The sequence below is a fragment of the Hylobates moloch genome, unplaced genomic scaffold, assembly GCF_009828535.3.
Source record: "Hylobates moloch isolate HMO894 unplaced genomic scaffold, HMol_V3 SCAFFOLD_5, whole genome shotgun sequence".
Classification (NCBI taxonomy): domain Eukaryota; kingdom Metazoa; phylum Chordata; class Mammalia; order Primates; family Hylobatidae; genus Hylobates; species Hylobates moloch.
Window position 1 is genome coordinate 74,764,181 of NW_026652280.1, and position 20,385 is coordinate 74,784,565.

The 20,385-nt window shown below is 37.6% G+C and overlaps 1 protein-coding gene and 1 pseudogene across 1 annotated transcript; both read right to left on the reverse strand.

The window, feature by feature from the left end:
* Positions 1-308: 308 nt before the first annotated feature.
* Positions 309-2,623, reverse strand: LOC116468144 (olfactory receptor 10AG1). The gene is given in 4 exon segments (XM_032151753.2): positions 309-443; positions 446-1,231; positions 1,233-1,261; positions 2,608-2,623. Coding segments are annotated over 4 exon segments (966 nt in total).
* Positions 2,624-11,800: 9,177 nt separating this feature from the next.
* On the reverse strand, positions 11,801-15,451 carry LOC116467843 (olfactory receptor 7E24-like; annotated as a pseudogene).
* Positions 15,452-20,385: the final 4,934 nt, after the last annotated feature.

Sequence of the window (20,385 nt, forward strand, 5' to 3'; positions counted from 1 at the left end):
CATGATCCTAACCCCTAATTATATGACTCACTCAGTTATTTTTCATTTTATTGCTCAGGTGTTCTTTTAATCAATAGTTAACCATTGATCAAAATGAGATCTTGGCACCTGAGTTAAATTGTGCTCCAATTACACAGTAGCACATAACTATATTCTGTGAATAAAACACCCCTTGACATAATGTATGTTTGTATTTATGATTTCAGTACTCATTATTGAATACCATAGGAACAAAGCTAAAAAAAATTTCATTGAAGCCACATGACAAACCTGTAGAGAAATTATTTCTGTAATTTCAAGTCTTTGTCTCATGTTAATAACTTAGCTAGTAATTTTCTCAATGCCACCATGATATCTTTGTTCCTCAGAGTATATATAATGGGATTCAAAGTTGGAATCAGAATGGTGTAGAAAAGAGAAATCAGTTTCCCCATCCTTTGAAAAACTGATGTGGTTTGTGCTGTAAATAAGTGATAGTACCTGCTCCAAAGAATAAAATTACAACTATTAGGTGAGATGAGCAGGTGGAGAAGGCTTTAGCCCTTCCTCTGGCTGATGACAATTTCAAAATATTGGAGACAATTTTGCTGTAAGAGACAACAATCAACAGAAATGGCACCGTGATAAACACCACCGCTACTACATGGACTGTTATCTCTTTCACAAATATGTTTCCACAAGCAAGCTTGAGTATTGGTGGGATGTCACAAAAGAAATGATTAATTGTGTTAGCTCCGCAAAAGCACAGAAGGAAAATTTGGCATGTTTCCCCAATTACTACAGGAATTGTGATGATCCAGGAAGCTATTATCAGCTGAATGCAGACTTTGTGGTTCATCACTAGAGGATACTGCAAAGGCTTACAAATAGCCACATAGCGGTCATAGGCCATCACTGTCAGAAGGAGACACTCTGTGCCTCCAAGCATAAGAAAAAAACACATTTGTGTAGCACAAGCAAACAAAGAAATATTTCCTTTCTGAGTCCAAAGGTCCATGAGCATTCTTGGGATAGTGATTGTTACATAACAGATTTCCAAAAGGGAAAAATTGCTAAGAAAAAAATACATGGGAGTCTGGAGAGTGGGGTCAATTTTTGTTATTATTATTATGATGCCATTGCACATCAGGATAGTCAAATATATCAGTAAAAATATACCAAAAAGCATCCAGTGGAGATTGGGAATATCAGAAAACCCCAAAAGAACAAATTCCATTATTGTAGTCACATTTGGTTTTTTCTCTTTTAGTTTGCTCCCCATCTGCAGATATAGTAAATTCAAGACAGTTAATTCATTCATATTTTGAGCAATATTTTCCTCTTGAGTTAACTAAATGAGATACAGAAATATACTTACATAAGCTCTTAAGTCATTTTCACCAGTACTTGCTCTGTTTCTAGACAATAAACTGATTTAGCATTAAAATCAATTTAAGAAATGAAACCTTAATGTATTTTATTATACTGGGATATAATGCAACCAGAGGCATTGAGAAGCAGGCATTGTTGTTCAGAAAATATTATGGAGAAATAACATATTATTTCACACTTAAGGGTAGAGTTATAGTGTAGGCTTTTACTGTTTCATCTGAGAATATCATTTTTCTTTGTATTGGTAGTCATATTCCATTTTTTTTATTCAAAATGTTGCCCTTGAATATTATGATTAATTCTTACTCAAAGTGAATTTTAAAATTTTCCTTTTATGCACCAGTGAGAATCAATTCTCTTAAACAACTTCTTGGTTACTGAGAGACTAACTACATGCGTTATTGTTGCTCTGCTTCATGTCTCTCTCCTATTATTTATGCTAAATGTAAAAACACTAATACCAGTAGGCAGTTTATTGACTTTCTCTGCTAGTGCCCTGAATACAGTGAATGCTAAATAGTAATTAAATTATAACTTAATCAAGATATAGAAATTCATCACAATTTTTTTTACATTTTTTTATCTAAGTCATATAACCAAATACAATTCCTTTCAACCAAATACAATTTCTTCTCTCTATTTTCCCTTCATCTTGTTGCCTTATTAAAGTAAAACTCTTTGATTAAACCAAGCTAACATTTACTCTGGCCATCTAAGTGGCCAGAGCATATAAATGGGATCAAAAAATTAAACAAAACAAAACAAAAACACACTGTCTTGCTTTACTTCACATCAATGTCATCCAATATGAAGAAATTACTGCTTGTCAATTCCCATTACACTTGCTTAATGTTTGTTTTCCAACTTTCTAAACAAATTCTTTTTTTCTGTGTCTTCAAATCTGCTACACCTATACCCATTTTAGCCCGATCAGCCAATGCGTTTGACTTAATACATTGATAAAGTGATCAGACAAATATTATCTCATATTTATACATTTCTATTAGTAGTAGTTTTCAAAATTACCTTAAATTATTTTTTATTATTAATGTAATTTTACCATTATCAGACATCTAATTTTATTTAACTTGAGCTACATGATTTATATATTAAATAATTAATTTTCAGTTAAAGGTCTCAAATTTTCATGCTTTTCTGTTTTATTAGTTGCATTTCTATCCACAAACTTATAACTATTCTTAAATAAAATAATCTGTCAACCCAGTTACGGCTTACCTTTAGGGATTTGCATGAAGCTGTCTGTACAAACTTTTGAAGCTCTTCTTTTTCTCAGGAACTGTAATTTTGCAATATGCTTGCTTGTTTCAAATAGCAACAGCTCTTAAATAGGAATAGTCAGACTCACCCTGGGGTATGTCTTCTCTTGGGTATCAGTTTAATTTCTAGAAGGCTGCTTCTGTTTGTCAATCGTTCTGATTCATTTTTCAAAACTACTTTGTTTGAGTAAACTTATCCTCCTCTTCATCTCCTCATGAGGGGAGTTAATTAAATACCATTTAGTTGTCTAGTATTACTTTCAGAAAAAGTTAAAAATTTTCTAATTATGTATTTAAGGCCCCTAATACTTAATGTGGATTTGTCTGCCTTACTTATATTCCCATAATTTATCTAGATCCAAATTAACTAGACCTTTAAAAAATGTATCATGTGTTTAATCACATGAACATGATATGCTTGATGTCTTCAACATATTGAACGGTGAGATTCTTTTCCAGATGTGGAACCCTCTGTTCCTAGGTTAACTTTTTTTTGGATATTAAAACATGTTAAGTCTGCTGAGAAAATCCATCTATACATTTATTTCATTCTATGTTGTCTATAAGGCACCAGGGAAATGTATCCAGCTGATTGAAAATGTAATACACCTCTCCAAGATGCACTCAAGTCTGCATTAGACGCAGTCAAGAGGAACATCTCTCATGAGGGACCAGGACATCAGGAAGATTGGTGCACTCCTAGCAGATCATCAGAAGGAAAGGAATTCTGCATGGGGCTACCTCACACCAGGAAGCATTCCTGGCCCCCAGTGACTCCTGCAAAGGTATGAGTTGAATGGGCAAGGAGCAACCCTCTCTTTCCATGAGCCTCTGAATCCCAGCAGGAGAAAACCCCTGGACCACCAGCAACACTTGAAATGGCAGGGAGAGATACTTAGACAAGTGGTAGGGGAAGAACTCCAGCCTGTGTGGAGTCCAGAGGGTTTGGTGTGTAAGTGTCTGTAGTGGAGCATGGCCAGGGATGCCCATTCCGCCAGGCTTGACATGCTCTGGTAGGAAGCTTTAGCCCTAGGGGAACTATGGGACCTGAATTCTGCAGGGCAGTCTCACCCACTACATGAGGCTATTCTAACCTCAGCACCTCTCAGTTTGCTGGCCTCTCCTGGGTCCCAGCTTGGCCCCCAGCCAGGTACCTCCTGGGGGCCACATCATAGCTCCTGTGCTGGTGGACCCCCGGCTGCCCTGCAGACTGTTCCAGCAGAGTAGCCCGTACAGACACAGGCCAGCCCACCAGCACCCTCCCTGCACTGCAGCCTCTCGAGCCACTTTGCCTGCACTCACTCACCCATGGCCACCCCCTATTTATGTCTCTCTCCTATTATTTATGCTAATTATAAAAACACTAATACCAGCATCCCTTTGCCAGTGAGTGTGTGTGCCAGAGGACATTGCCTTCCCTGCCACTGTGAGTGTGCCCATACATCCTGTGTGCCACTGCTGCCAGAGTGAGTGCACCTTTGCCCCTACAGCAAAGCCATTGTCCTCGGAGCGTTTGTGGGACCGTCCCTCCCTGAGCGGGTCTAATGGTCACTAACTAGTGATCATTAGAGAAATGCAAATCAAACTTTCCATCACTAACAAGTGATCATTAGTGAAATGCAAATCAAAACCACAATGAGATAGATACCATCCCACACCAGTCAGAATCACTATTATTAAAAAGTCAAAAAATAACAGATGCTGGTGAGGTTGCAGTGAAGAGGCAACACTTACAGTGTCTTGGTGGGAGTGTAAATTAGTTCAACCATTGTGGAAAGCAGTGTGACGATTCCTGAAAGAGGTAAAAACAGAACTGCCATTCTACCTCGTGATCACATTACTGGCTGTAGACCCAAAGGAATAGAAATCATTTCATGATAAAGACGCATGCACATGTACGTTCATTGCAGCACTATTCTCAATAGCATAGACATGGAACCAATCTATATGTCCATCAGTGGTAGACTAGATAAAGAAAATGTGGTACATATACATCATGGAATCCTATGAAGCCATTAAAAAAGAAGACTATGTCTTTTGCAGGAACATGGATGGAGCTGAGGGCCATTATTATCCTTAGTGAACTAACTCAGGAACAGAAACCCAAATACTGCATGCTCTCACTTAAAATCAAGAGCTAAGTGATGGCAACACATGGACACATGGAGGGCCTACCTGAGGATGGAGAATGAAAGGAAGGAGAGGAGCAGAAAAAAAAACTATTGGGTACTAGGCTTAATACCTGGGTGAGGGCCGGGCGCTATGGCTCACGCCTGTAATCCCAGCTCTTTGGGAGGCCGAGGAGGGTGGATCATCTGATGTCAGGAGTTCGAGACCAGCCTGACCAACATGGGGAAACCCCGTCTCTACTAAATATACAAAATTAATCTCAGCTGCTAGGGAGGGTGAGGCAGGAGAATCACTTGAACCTGGGAGGTGGAGGTTGCAGTGAGCCGAGATCGCGCCATTGCACTCCAGACTGGGCAACAAGAGTGAAACTCTGTCAAAAAAACCCCAAAAATAATGCCTGGGTGAAATCTGTACAACAAACCCCATGTGGAACAACCCTTCAAATGGACACCTGAACCTACAATAAAAAAAGTTTTTTAATGCAAGCCACTTCGAAAATAAACATTTTAAACTAGATTATTTAAAACAGAAGGAAAAGAAGACACTTTTCAACATCCTTTCCCTATTGCAGCTACTTCCAGGTGTGTATGGTGATGTTTCTCAGGCATAAAATCAGGAGCACCAAATCTACTTCTATGTGGCGTTACATTTGTTTCTTCTTGTTTGGGGTTCTATGACCATTTGACAGTATGTTTCTAAAACCAAGTTCCTTTATGCATGCTAAATCTGCTTCTCTGTACCACAGCACGCCTCTCCTACATTGTTCCTCTGTACTCTTTATTATCACTGATTTGTTATGTCCAAATAGGGCTTTCTTCATTGCCATCTACAACTGAAAATGGCACTCATGATTTTCCAGAAACTTCCCATTACCAGGTTGGGACAAGCTGAATGTCCATTTTCCACTGGAGTACACTGGTCTATTATGAAAAAGGAGAATTGGATAAATTGGGTATTTCATAGTTCATTTAAATACCACAGTGACCTGAACAAGTCTAAAACTTGAAACATTACCACAGATATATCAATGCCTTATCAAAATAAAGAAGTATCTTACATTCATATCAGAGTGCAATGTGGTGGTTAGTAATTAAAAAACTCTATTTCCTTCCATCTAATAGTTCTATTGTTCCCTAGGTCATCTTTGTAGTTCTCTATTGGACCACGAGCATTCAGAGAGCTGAGAACCAAGTATAGATAGAGCATAAGGAAGGAAACTCCCTCTAAAGAGTCTCAGCACATGATAGATGTGTCATTTCCACACAAATGCTATTGTAGAAACTATTAACATGAACTAACTTAAATGTGAAAGGGCTAGGGGATGTTGTATTACTGTAGGTCAAAAAAAAAAAACGATTTTTGGAGAACATCAAGGCAGATTCCACCCCAGGGTATTTCACTCTTTCTCCCAAATATGGAAGATAATTCCCCAATGCCAAAACGTTCAGCCCTAAAAATTTATGATCTGTGATTATTACCCATTTCTCTATACTAGATATGGGTGATCTTCAGTTTAAGAGACCAATGAATAAAAAATGGAAATATTTCTTCCACTACACACTCAGTATACAGTGACATTGGGGTGGAACATGCTGATGCATTCTTTTTTTTTTTTTTTTTTTTTTTTTGGAGAGACAGCTGTCACTAGTTCTCTGGGTAGAATCTTAAGGACACTTACCCTCCATACAAATAGATTCCTTTATTAATTTTTCTTCTAAACGCTTGGTTCCACTCTACCTTGTTTACCTCTTTTGTGGTGGCATCTAAAGGAGATTTGAACAGTCCCAGTCTCCTTGCACCCTGCTCAGCTTTTGCATCTCAATTAATGATGAAGCAAGTCTGAGGAACTAGAATTTATTTATAGATCGAAGAGTCAAAGATTTAGTAATCTTGACCTTGTGATGTTTTTGGCTATAACATTTTCTTGGAAATAAAAAAAAATCCTCATTTAATTACTGCACAACAATCCCTGTGACAAATTTTTCTGAAATATAGATTTTAAATATCCTAGTACCCCCATGCCTCTCTGTTTCAAGTTAAAGCTGGCTAATTGGTAGCTCTCTGAGATTTTAGGCATCACTTAGAGCATCAATTTATTTATTATCTAACTCTGACAGTTTTGAAAGTAAATGGAGAAACTAAAGTTGACATATTATATTGTGAAACCTGTATTTAAAAGCAAGTTTCAAATGCAAAATAGCATGTGATGACTTGAGTACATTTATATTTATGTTTAAATGTTAAAATGTACAACACAATAATTATTCCTGATATTTGTCCATGTATTTTAGTTGTTTTATAAAAATATATTTGCATCTTATATTAATACAATGTAATTATTATTTTTAATATGGTCTTACTCTTACATTAACAACGTTACTGAGGCATAATTTTCAGAAAATAAACTACATACTTTAAAATATATTTAATTATATTTAAAATTCAATGTGGTGACAGACATATTCAATTGTGAAACCACAATCAAGGTACAGAACATTCACATTATCCAGAAACAGTCCTTAAAATTTTTCAATATCATTCATTTTCGCCTGTAACCCAGGGAAACCACAGATCAGAATCCTATAGTTAAAGATAATTAATAATCAACAGAACATACATTTTTATGTGTGAAGTTTTTTTCCTTAGCATAAAGATTTAAGAGACATCTATGATGTAAATATCAATAGTTTTTTCATTGTCATTGCAGAATAGAATTCCACTGGATGAACATACCGTAATTTATTTATGCATTCCTCTGCTGGTGAGCTTTGATTGTTTCCATGTTTTGGTGTTGTACATGGAGCGGCTGTGTGTATTCATAAACGCGGTTTACATATGACACATATTTTCATTTATTTTGGATAAATGTTTGAATCATGTTATAGAATTTATTTATATTTTAGGAAATTGTCAAAGTGTTTTTTGAAGTACTTATATTCTTTTACATTCTCTCCAACAGTGTATGAGAGTAAAAATACTTCTACACCTTTGCCAAAACTTGACAGTGTTAGAATTTTCAACTTTTGCCATAGTCATGGGTAGTTTCTGGATTTTTATTCCTATGTCTTTAATGACTAAAATGCTGTGCACATTTTTATGTGCTTATTGAATACTTACAAGTAATTTTTGGCTGACGTGTTTAATAAATTCATTTATTTCTTACAGGATTGTCTTCTTTTTTTTTGAGACGGAGTCTCTCTCTGTCGCCCAGGCTGGAGTGCAGTGGCGTGATCTCGGCTCACTGCAAGCTCCGCCTCCCGGGTTCACGCCATTCTCCTGCCTCAGCCTCCGGAGTAGCTGGGACTACAGGCGCCCGCCACCACGCCCGGCTAATGTTTTTTTTTGTTGTTGTGTATTTTTAGTAGAGACAGGGTTTCACCGTGTTAGCCAGGATGGTCTCGATCTCCTGACCTCACGATCCGCCCGCCTTGGCCTCCCAAAGTGCTAGGATTACAGGTGTGAGCCACTGCGCCCGGCCCAGGATTGTCTTCTTATGATTGGATGGCAAGTGTTCTTTACACATTTTGTATAGAAACTCTTACTCAGAAATATTAAGAAATATTTTTACCACTCTTTAGTTTCCTTTTTTATTTTATTAACGCTATTCTTTGAAGAAAAGAGCCATTAGTTTTGGTTTAATTTAATACATATTTTTATGAATTATGCTTTCTGAGTACTCTTTTAGAAGTGTGTAATAACCTTTATATCCCCACAATTTTCTTTTATGATTTTTTCTAGACGTTTCTATACTTTAGATGTTACTTTCATGTCTATGACCCATTTTGAGTTGATGTTTGCATTTAATGTGAAGTCAAGTTTGATGTTCCTTTAGTCCCTATGTAGATACCTGCTCTTGCACTGTTTGTTGAAAAGGCTTTTAATTCCCCATGGATTATCCCAACATCTTTGTCAAAAATCAGCTAATTATCTATAGATTATGTTATATGTATAATATAAGATAATATACATTATTAATATATTATTAATATGATATAATCTATTAATATGCAATATATTATATAATATCTAATTTATATATTTTTTTCTGGACTCTTTATTTCATCCCACTGATCAATATATTTAGATACCTTAAGATATTCTAGGTAAACATTCATAATACTTACCTAAAGGAGCAACTTTTCCTTTAATATTTTCAATTTTACTTTCCCTCACTTCGTTTCACTGGCTAGAACCTCCTGCACAAGGTAACATGAATATTTTTCTAATTGATATATAATAGTTACACATATTTATGAGCTGTATGTGGTATTTTCATACATGGATACATTGTGTAAGTATCACATCCAGTGTAATTGGGATATTCATCACCTGAAACTATTATCATTTATTTGTGTTGGCATTATCCTAACACTTCTCCTCCAGCTATTTTGAAATATACAACATATTATTTTTAACTGTAGTTGCCCTAATGTGCTATCAAGCACTAGAACTTATTCCTTCTATCTCTCTGTATTTTTGTACCCATAAGCCAAACGCTCCTCATGCCCCCTTCCTCCCATCCCATCCCAGCCGTTGGCTACCACCATTCTATTCTTTACTTCCGTGGAATCAAAATTTTTTAGCTTTATGTATGAGTGAGATAATGCAACATTTGTCTCTTTGTGCCTGGCTTGGTTCACTTAACATAATAACCTCCAGTTTCATCACATTTTCTGCAAATGACAGGATTTCATTCCCCATCCCACCCCTTTTCTTCCTAGCCTCTGCTTCTGTGGAAATCAAGTTTCTCCAGCAACATTTATTAAAAAGGCTGCTTTTCCCACCAATGAACTTTCTTGGCACTCATGTTAAAAATCAGTTGAACATATACGTGAGAAGTTATTTATGGTTCAAAAACAACAACAGAGAAAATATAGCATGGGCTGGGCGCAGTGGCTCACGCCTGTAATCCCAGCACTTTGGGAGGCCAAGGCGGGCAGATCACTTGAAGTTGGGAGTTCAAGATCAGCCTGACCAACAGGGAGAAACCTCGTCTCTACTAAAAATACAAAATTAGCTGAGCATGGTGTCGCATGCCTATAATCCTAGCTACTCAGGAGGTTGAGGCAGTAGAATTGCTTGAACCCAGGCAGCAGAGGTTGTGGTGAGCTGAGATCACACTCATTGTACTTCAGCCTTGGCAACAAGAGGGAAACGCCATCTCAAAAAAAAAAAGAAAAAAAAAAGAAAAAAAAAGCATGATTTCAGGAGTCCCAATTTAGCCTCAAAATGAAGAGTATAGAAGGGTGTGATTGGAGCAGAAAGATAATATCTTAAAAATCAGCATAATGAGAAAGTTAAAAGCTTCTTTCCAAGCCATCTGGAAATATGCAGTAAATTCTTGTGAACTAAAGTTTCCATACTGTACTATCAAACACTAGAACTCATTTATTCCATCTTTCTGTATTTCTGTACCCAATTATCAACTCCTCTTCATTCCCCATCCCACCCCTTTTCTTTCTAGCCTCTGCTAACCACCTTTATACTCCACCTTCATGAGATTCCTTTTGTGTGTATGTGTGTGATGGAGTCTCGTTCTACTGTCCAGGTTGGAGTATAGAGACATGATCTTGGCTCACTGCTACCTCCGCCTCCTAGTTTCAAGCAATTCTCCTGCCTCAGCCTCCCAAGTAGCTGGGACTACAAGCATGCACCACCGCACCCGGTTGATTTTTGTATTTTTAGTAGAGATGGGGTTTCACCATGTTTGCCAGGCTGGTTTTGAACTCCTGGCCTCAGGTGATCCATCCGACTCGGCCTCCCAAAGTTCTGGGATTACAGGCATGAGCCACCACAGCTTGCCAAGATTTTCTTTTTTGTTCCTACATATAAATGAGGGCATGTAGTATTTGTCATTCTGCACCTGGCTTATTTCACTTAATATACTGACCTGCAATCTCATCAATTTTTGCTGCAGTGGAGAGGATTTTATTCCTTTTTAGGCTGAATAATACTTCATTGTGTGTGTATACCACAGTTTCTTAATTGAAACAAATTTTTAAACAACAAATATGTTTAAAATGTATCAGAATGTGAAATTTTAGGGATACTCTGACCATTTTATTCTTTTTTAGTTCCCATCTTATGTATGTACAAGTGTGAAAAAACAGCAATGTGTGCATAAATCCATAACTCAACAAATGTAAAATGAAAATGCTAAATGGTAAGAAAAAACAGCATAATAAAAATTTGTATGGTGTTGAAGGACAATGCATTTGAAGATAATATTTGAAGAAATCATATTACATTTAACTTCTGTTCTTACTCGTTGGAGCTTGATCCCTCTAGGAACTTTATCATTGGAACCATTTCTGGTGCTTTAAAAAAAAGAAAAAAAAATCTGCATACCCACACAGGTACAAATAAATCAGAATCTCAGGTAATGAGACACAGGCCTCATCATTTGTAAGCTCCCCAGGTGATTTCAATCAAAGCTAAGATTGAAGACCGGTGACATGGATCTCTACACATAACCTGCCTAAATAGATTCCATAGAAGTAGTCTCTAAAGAGATTCCACATGAACTCAGGAAAAGGATGTGAATTTGATGTACACTATGTCCTCACTGGACATCTTTGATAGTGTCTTGGAAACTGAACCTTTAAGCAAAATTATGTATAGTGAAACCAATTTATTCCTCATCAACATTATAAGTAAGCAACTTTGAACAAAACAGTGGTGTTGGAGGACCTACTGTACATTGTTTCCATGAAGTCAATTTTCAGGCAAATACAAAATGAAGTCAGGACTTCCTGTATATAAAAAGGTGGTTGTGATTTCACCTGCAAAACAGGGTTATTGCTCAGAAACTAAAGGAAGCCACTTAGGTATAAAGGATTCAGTTGTGATGTTTACGCTAAACAAAGGATAACAGATTACTCACTATTCCAGTTAAAGACATAACAAAGAAAGCAATATTCACATAGGAAATGTGGAAAGGAATAAAATCCATCAAGCAACAAAAATAATGTGACCAAGGGGGTAGGATTTGCAGATGTAGAGATTTAATGTGCTTGCGCTTTCTAATGCACCCAAGAAAAAGGATGGAACAGATCATGAGATTAGACTGTTGTGCTGTGCAGCCTCCACAGGGCACTTTGAATGTCCCTCTTAGGCTGCAGATGAAGGGGTTCAGCATGGGGGTGACCACCACAGCGTACATCACTGACGCCACCACATCATTCCTGGGGGATGATGACACAGCTGGAGTCAGCTACATGTCAATGCCTGTTTCATAAAATAAGCAAACAACTGCCAGGCGAGAGCCGCAGGTAGAGAAGGCTTTATACTTCCCATCTGAGGATGGAATTCTTAGAATGGAGAAGACAATCTTCTAGTAACACAAAAGGATCCCTGAAATGCGAAGAAAACCAAATATAGTACTATCTAAATCTATGAATATGTTATTGATGACACTGTCAGAACAGGCAAGGTTGAGAAGTTGAAATGGGTCACAGAAAAAATTAGAGATTTCCACATTCTTGAAGCGGATGAATTGTAACACAATCAAATTGTGCAGCTGGGAATCCAACAGGCTAAGGAAAAAAGACACCAAAACTAATAAGACACAGAGGTGAGGATTCATGATGCCTGGGTAGTTCGGGGGTGACAGATGGCCACAAACCGGTCATAGGCCATCACAGTCAGGATTATGTCATCTATACATGCAAAAAGGACAAAGAAAGACATCTGTGTCAGGCAGCCCCCACGGTAGATGACTCTGCTATGCGATTGCATCTCCTCAGTCATCTTGGGGACCACGGCCGAGGTGAAACCAATGTCAGGCAAGGACAGGTTGGAGAGGAGGAAGTACATGGGAGGGTGGAGGTGGGAGTCAGAGCCGATGGCCAGGATAATGAGCAGGTTCCCCAGCACCGTGACCAGGTACATGGACAGGAAGAGCCTAGCAAGGATGGGCTGCAGTTCTGAATCCTCTGAGAGTCCCAGGAGGAGGAATTCTGAGACACCTGTGAGATTCTGTGGCTCTGTGTCACTTGGACACCTTGAGAAGAAAAGAGCATTGGAAAAATAAAAGATAAAAACCAGCACTTAATGCTGTGTGTATATTTTGGATACAAGCAATTCACAAGGAACATTTTCACACTTGAGGACCATACACCCTCAGCAATATTTCTCCGTTGTGCCAAACCCAAAAATCTCAGAATTATTACATAATTTACTTTTTTGCTATTCAACTCTTTCTGTACATACCTACTTTAGAGAAAAGCCACTGACCAATGTTAGAAGATCAAAATGTAATATATAACAAATCCATGATCTCAGTAAAATATGGCCTACTCTTTTCAGAAAAAAATTAATAAATAAAATGTTCTTCTCTCTTTAAGAAAAAAAAAACAATCTAATTGAAAGAAATTAAGAAGCAGTGAAACACACTTTATTTTATTCTGACTCTGTGCTACAAATTCCTTTGATGTAGAATATTTATAAGCACTATATAAGAGCTAGGACCGCATTATCTAAAAACTAAATCAAACTTTACAGTTTTTAACCAGAATATCTTTTTACATGCCAGTTCCTTTTCATATTTATTATCATCCTTAGGTTTTCTGACATCATTTCTTCATAAAAGTAAATGCACAGTCAAATATGGGAGCCGTGTTTCCAGATTTATTAAATGTGTAACTCTTGGCCGGGTGCAATGGCTCACACCTGTAATCCCAGCACTTTGGGAGGCTGAGGGTGCTGGATCATCAGAGGTCAGGAGTTCCAGACCAGCCTGGCCAACATGGTAAAAACCCATCTCTAGTGACAATACAAAGTTAGCCAGGCATGGTGGCGGTCACCTGTAACCCCAGCTACTCAGGAGGCTGAAACAGGAGAATCCCTTAGAACCTGGGAAGCAGAGTTGTACACCCTGTGATATTATTTTTGATATCCTAGGGAGATACCGCTTCTAATATCATAGTGGGCATACACCCTGTGATACTATTTGTAATATCCTAGAACGATATTGCTCCTAATATCACAGTGGGTATACGCCATGTGTGTACACCCTGTGAAATTATTCTTAATACCCTAGGGAGATATTACTCCTGATATTACAGTGGGTGTACACTCTGTGATATAATTAGTAATAATCTAGGCAGATATTTCTCCTAGTATCACAGTGGGTGCACACCATCTGTGTACACTCTGTGATGTTACTCATAATATCATAGGGAGATATTTCTCCTAATATCACAGTGGGTGTACATCATGTGTGTACACGCTGTGCTGTTATTCATTATATCCTAGGTAGATATTACTCCTAATATCACAGTGGGTGTGCACCATGGGTGTACATTCTGTGATGTTATTCGTAATATCCTAGGGAGATATTTCTCCTATTATCACAGTGCGTGTACCCCCGGTGATATTATTCATGATATCCTAGGGAGATATTACTCCTAATATCAGAGTGGGTGTACACCCTGTGATATTATCTGTAATATTCTAGGGAGATATTACTGTATATGCTGTGATATTATTTGCAACATTTTAGGGACATATTTCTCCTAAAGTCACAGTGGGTGTGCACCCTATAATATTCTTCCAAATATCACAATGGGTGTACACCGTGTGTGACATTGTTCCTAATATCTAGAGGGGGGAAGATGATATTACTTCCAATAGCACAGAAGGTGTACACCGCCCCCCGCCGTGATATTGTCCCTAATTTCCAGGGAAGGAGACGATGACATTATTCCCAATATCACTGGGGGTGTACACCCTTCTGTGATATTGTTCTTAATATCCAGGAGTGGAAAGAATGATATTACTCCCAATAACGCAGGGGGTTTACAGCACCCCTGTGATATTGTTGGTAATATTCTGGAGGGTAGAGAATGATATTACTACCAATACCGCAGGTTGTGTAAACACCCCCTGTGATATTGTTTCTAATGTCCCGTGAAAGAGAAAATATTACTCCCAATATCACAGGGGGTGTTCACCCCCCTATGATATTGTTTCTAATATCCAGCGAAGGAGAGGATGATATTACTCCCAGTATCACAGGGGGTGTACACCTTTTTGTGATATTGTTTCTCATATCCAGGGAAATAAAGGATGATATTACTGTCAATATCGCAGAGGGTGGACACCCCCTGGGATATTGTTCCTAATATCCAAACGGGGAGAGGATGGTATTACTCCCAATATCGAAGGAAATGTAAACCACCCTTGTGATATTGCTCCTAATATCCAGAGAGGAAAAGAATGATATTGCTCCCAACAGCATAGGAAATGTACACCCACGCTGTGATATTTTTCCTAATATCCGGGGGAGAGAGGATTTTATTATTTCCAATATCGCAGGGTGTGTACACCCCCCTCTGTGATCTTGTTGCTAATATCCAGGTTAGGGGAGGATGATATTACTCCCAATGTCTCAGGGGCGTACACCCCCCCGTGATCTTGTTCGTAATTCCCTGGATTGAGAGGACGATATTACTCCCAATGTCGCAGGGGTGTACACCTCACTGTGATACTTTTTCTAATATTCAGGGCTGGAGTGGATATTACCCCCAATAACGCAGAAGGTGTACACTCCTCCTGTGATATTGTTCATAGTATGCAGGGAAGAAGAGGATGATGCTACTCCCTGTATCGCAGGAAGAGTACGTCCCTTCTGTGATATTGTTCCTAATATCCAAAGGGGGAGCGGCTGACATTACTTTCAACATAGCTGGGGTTTTCCACTTCCCCTCCCCCCGCCCCCTTGATATTGTTCCTAATATCCAGGTGGGCAAAGAATTAAAAATGTGGGTCTCATGGAAGTAAAGAGTAGTATTGTGGATACCAGAGTCTGGGAAGAGTTTGTGTGGGGAGCAGGGGTAGAGAGAGGCAGGTAAATGGGTACAAATATACAGTCAGATAGGAGGAGTAAATTCTAGTATTAAATAGTAGAATAGGGAAACTACAGTTAAAAATAATTTACTCACTTTGGGAGGCCGAGGTGGGTGGATCACGACGACAGGAGATCGAGACCATCCTGGCTAACACGTGAAACCCCATCTCTACTAGAAATACAAAAAATTAGCGGGGCGTGGTGGTGGGCGCCTGTAGTCCCAGCTACTCTGGAAGCTGAGGCAGGAGAATGGCGTGACCCCGGGAGGCGGAGCTTGCAGTGAGCCAAGATTGCGCCACTGCCCTCCAGCCTGGGTGACAGAGCGAGACTCTGTCTCAAAACAAATAAATAAATAAATAAATAAAATAATAATAATAATTTACTGTATGTTTCTAAATAGCTAGAAGAGAATGTTTGAAATGTTCTCAACACAAAGAAATGATAAATATTTGAGGGGATGAATATCTTAAATATACTGATTTGATCATTATACATTTTATGCATGTATCAAAATATCACATGTACTTCCTAAATAATTGTTCATATCAATTTAAAAATGCTTAAAGATTTAAAAATAAATAAAATCGAGTTTGATGTTTGTAACTTTTTTTCTTATCTCTATTGGCACCTTTCTCTGAGTTCACATTACTTGGTTCTCTCGGGCCCTGTTTCTGTTTTTCATCTGGCACTTTCCAAAACCAGAATAGGTTCAGAGAGACTCTCAAGGGCCTGAATACTGGGGGAGAAAGCCGTATCATTACAGTCAGCCATAGAGAGGTCATTTTCATTCGCTCTTTGGTGTTTTTTGTTTGTTTGTATCTTTTCACTAACATTCACGAGATCTGGCATTTCAGATGATTCTGTCAACATTCCTCATCCATAACACATGACTTGGACTGATGATTTTATAATCTGTAAATTAAAATCTCAATATTTATTTCACATTTGTCTGCTGTTTACAAGCGTTCTGTTTCCCAACTTAATAAACCTTCTATTCTAGTCCTCACCAAGTCTGTGCCTTTTTTTTTTCATTTCTCTGTTTCTCTTAGCAGTGTATTAATGAATCTGACATTCCCTGAAAAGAAATTTAGCTAATAAATTACATTTTATTTATTTGTTTTACAATACATAGTTAAAATAATCATACAAATTTAGGAGGCTGAGAGTTTTGAGCCCAATTCAGAAACTCAGTGTTTTTGATAAAGATTTCATCAGGTTTCTCTCCTGCTTGCACCTCAGAATGCCTTGGAGTTCCTTAATTAATATTTATCACCTCATGCTTTACTAACAAATACGGGGAAAATAATTTTGTTAAATGGATGATACATCCCAAGAATTCTTCTGAAGCTCAGGGATATTACAAGCGTATGTGCACTGTTTTACAGTAATATTAAAATAAAAATAAAAAAGAAATTTATAAAGAGAACACATACCAGCCAAGCACAGTGGCTCACGCCTGTAATCCCAGCACTTTGGGAGGTCGAGGTGAGCGGATCAAGAGGTCAGGAGATCCAGACCATCCTGGCTAACATGGTGAAACCCCGTCTCTACTAAAACTATACAAAAAAAAATTAGCCAGGCATGGTGGCGGGCGCCTGTAGTCCCAGCTACTCTGGAGGCTGAGGCAGGAGAATGGCGTGAACCTTGGAGGCAGAGCTTGCAGTGAGCCGAGATAGGGCCACTGCACTCCAGTCTGGATGACAGAGACTCTGTCCCCAGACCCACCCCCCCCAAAAAAAATCTAACACATACCAATTACTTAGCCAAAGCAGAAAATTATATCTAAGTTTAACAATGAATGACCACTTTTCCGCTTTCTGATACCAGAAACTTCATTAGACACAAGCACTCTATGTATTTTCAGTAAAGCTATTAAGTTATTTGAATATTCCTCTTCTACAGATTATATATTTTCACAATTTACCTACTTTGTATTTGAATTTTCATGTAGACACCTGAAGTGTACCTTGAAGCAAGTTGCCTATGAATTAATCCACCATTTTTATTTGACTTATGTAAATTTAAATGAATTACTTCATTAATCTAGATACTAACCTTTAATAATTTACAAATCTTTAATTTCACATCTTGATAGACCAATGAAAATAACATTGTGCACATTAGTTTTTATTTAATAAACTAAATCTAAACTTGGTATTACATACTAATAACAAACAATTTATATTCATTTTATGCCTTAATGTAGGTCTCCATCTATTAATATAATTTTATTTTGGGGGTTATTTGGATATAGGTAATCCTTGAATCTTGATTCTTTCATTCTTTCCAACTTGTTTGCTTACTTTTCTAACTTTGGGACATTCACAGATTTTGAAAATTAGTTTCCACTTGGCCTTATCTAATTATTGATGAAGAAATTGACTCAACATAGTCAATAGCATAATTTTAACAAATAAATTATTCAAAAACCATTAAATGAAGCAAAACATTGGTTGATAGCTGCAAATTTTGAGAATGTGGTAACAATAAACACCTAAATGAAAGAAAAGACTAGAAATTAGAAAAGTTGGGCCTGGCATGATGGCTCACACCTGTAATCCCAGCACTTTAAGAGGCTGAGCCAGGCAGATCATGAGGTCAAGGGTCTGCAACCAGCCTGGCCAATATGGTGAAACCCCGTCTCTACTAAAAAATACAAAAATTATCCTGGCACGGTGGCGGGAGCCTATAGTCCCAGCTACTCGGGAGGCTGAGGCAGGAATTGTTTGAACCAGGGAGGCGGAGGCTGCAGTGAGCCGAGATCCGGCCACTGCACTCCAGCCTGGGCGACAAAGCGAGACTCCATCTGAAAAGAAAAAAGAAAGAAAGAAAGAAAAATTGGAATACAATAGCGATAGTTGCATAACAAAGAGACTAAAATGTTGTCTTTTTAAGAGAGGGTTTCGAAATATTGTTAGTTTCTAAAGAAAGAAGATGAGAAAATCACATTCAATACAATAATTAGCAGTTTCTTAATGCTTTTACAAGTTAAGTTTCTTTTGAGTTAAATAAAATAAAAGTATTAGGAACTTTGTTGTATACAAATGCATTGAACAATATGCAAGAAAATATAATAGTTAACTAATATAAATCTGATGAATCAGGTAAACAAATTTACATAAAAAATACACATTCAATGAATTAAAAACTAAGCAAAATCACCAAGTGAGAAGAGCTCTTAATTTTAAAATATTTGTAGATTTTGTGAGTTTAGACATAAGAGACTTGAATTAGAGGGTAGGGAGCACAGCTCAAAACATGTCTAAAGCTCCGAATCTCAAAATAACTGGATTTCATCTCCCAAACATTGTTTCTAAGTTCTACATCAAAAGAAATATAAGCATTTACTTGTACAATATTTTAGTCCCATATGTGATTCCATTAAATCATACCAGTACAGGGGAGGCAAAGAAAATACAGCAGTCATCTGGTATGGAAACTGTATCTGCTTAGCGGACAGGGCTCCAGGGCCTGGTAACCACTGTGGTCCAGTAACATGAGAGAATAATCTGTAGGTGCATAGAAAACACCAAATTATTCATGAACATCTACCTGGCCAAAGTCACCCAAATGAACCCTCGAAGGAAATAAGATGGTGCAATTGGGCAACATTTTGTGACAGGCCATAGTGTCTGCTGTGCCCACAACCCAGATGATGTGTGCATCGCCACTTCTATCAGGTGCATATTCACTGACAAGGTCAAGAGCAAGAGCCATGGGGAATTTCCCTCCATAGAAGTGTCTGTCTCCTTACCAAGCCACAGCCCCAACTCAGCTTCTTCCAGAGTTCTACCAAGGCAACTTCCTGTTTATCTCCACATTATTAATGCATACATTTAATACAAATACCATTTTCAATTAATACGTCATTGCAATTGAGAAAAGACTTTCGTGAACAGAAATTCCAAGACCTTATTTTGAAGAATATCTGTCAGATTCATTCATTGAATATTAATCTATCACTTGCAACTATGCAATGATTAAAATCTCTGCAGCACCTAAGCATGTGTCCATGTGTCTTTCTGAATGTGTGTCTGTCTCAAGGAAAGAAAGGGAGAGACAGGGCTAGAAAATTTGGAGCAGAATGGAAGAGAATAAAAGAATAGCTGTAATTGCTGCATACGAATTAGAGTTTTCTTGATAGCACATTTTTGCAGAAACTCTCACATTCTTTACACTCATGCACGTGTGTGTGTGTGAGAGAGAGAGAGACACAGAGAGGCAGAGAGAGAGAGAGGAGGTAAAAAAAAAGGAGAGTTTAGAATTCCTATTAAAACTATAGTCCTAAAATTTGATTTTATTCCTCCAAGAAGTAGTTCAGTGAATACAAAGGAGAAATATATATTAAACTTATAGCATTTCTCACCTATGTGATATTTAACAATCCCTTAGAAATCATAAATGGTGAAAAATAATGCATAAGAAAAAATGAATGGATGATAGAAATTATTTTATATTTCCAGTTTCACGTATCATTGTGGCTTTGGTCTGTAAACATATATTCCATTTGATTTCTAGATAAGATTTCACTTAAAAATATTCACTATTTTGGAGAACCTAACAAAGATATATAGAATCATAGTAAAGTCAACATGCCATGATCTTGAATCAGTTTGGTATCTTACTTTATCTGTAACTGGATACAACTATTAACAGAATGTGCTTACTGAGAAAATATTCTAATAAAAAATGTAGGTATAAACTAGACTTTGAAAGTAACTAAAATATGCTCTTTAGTTCAGATTTTTAGCCAACCAA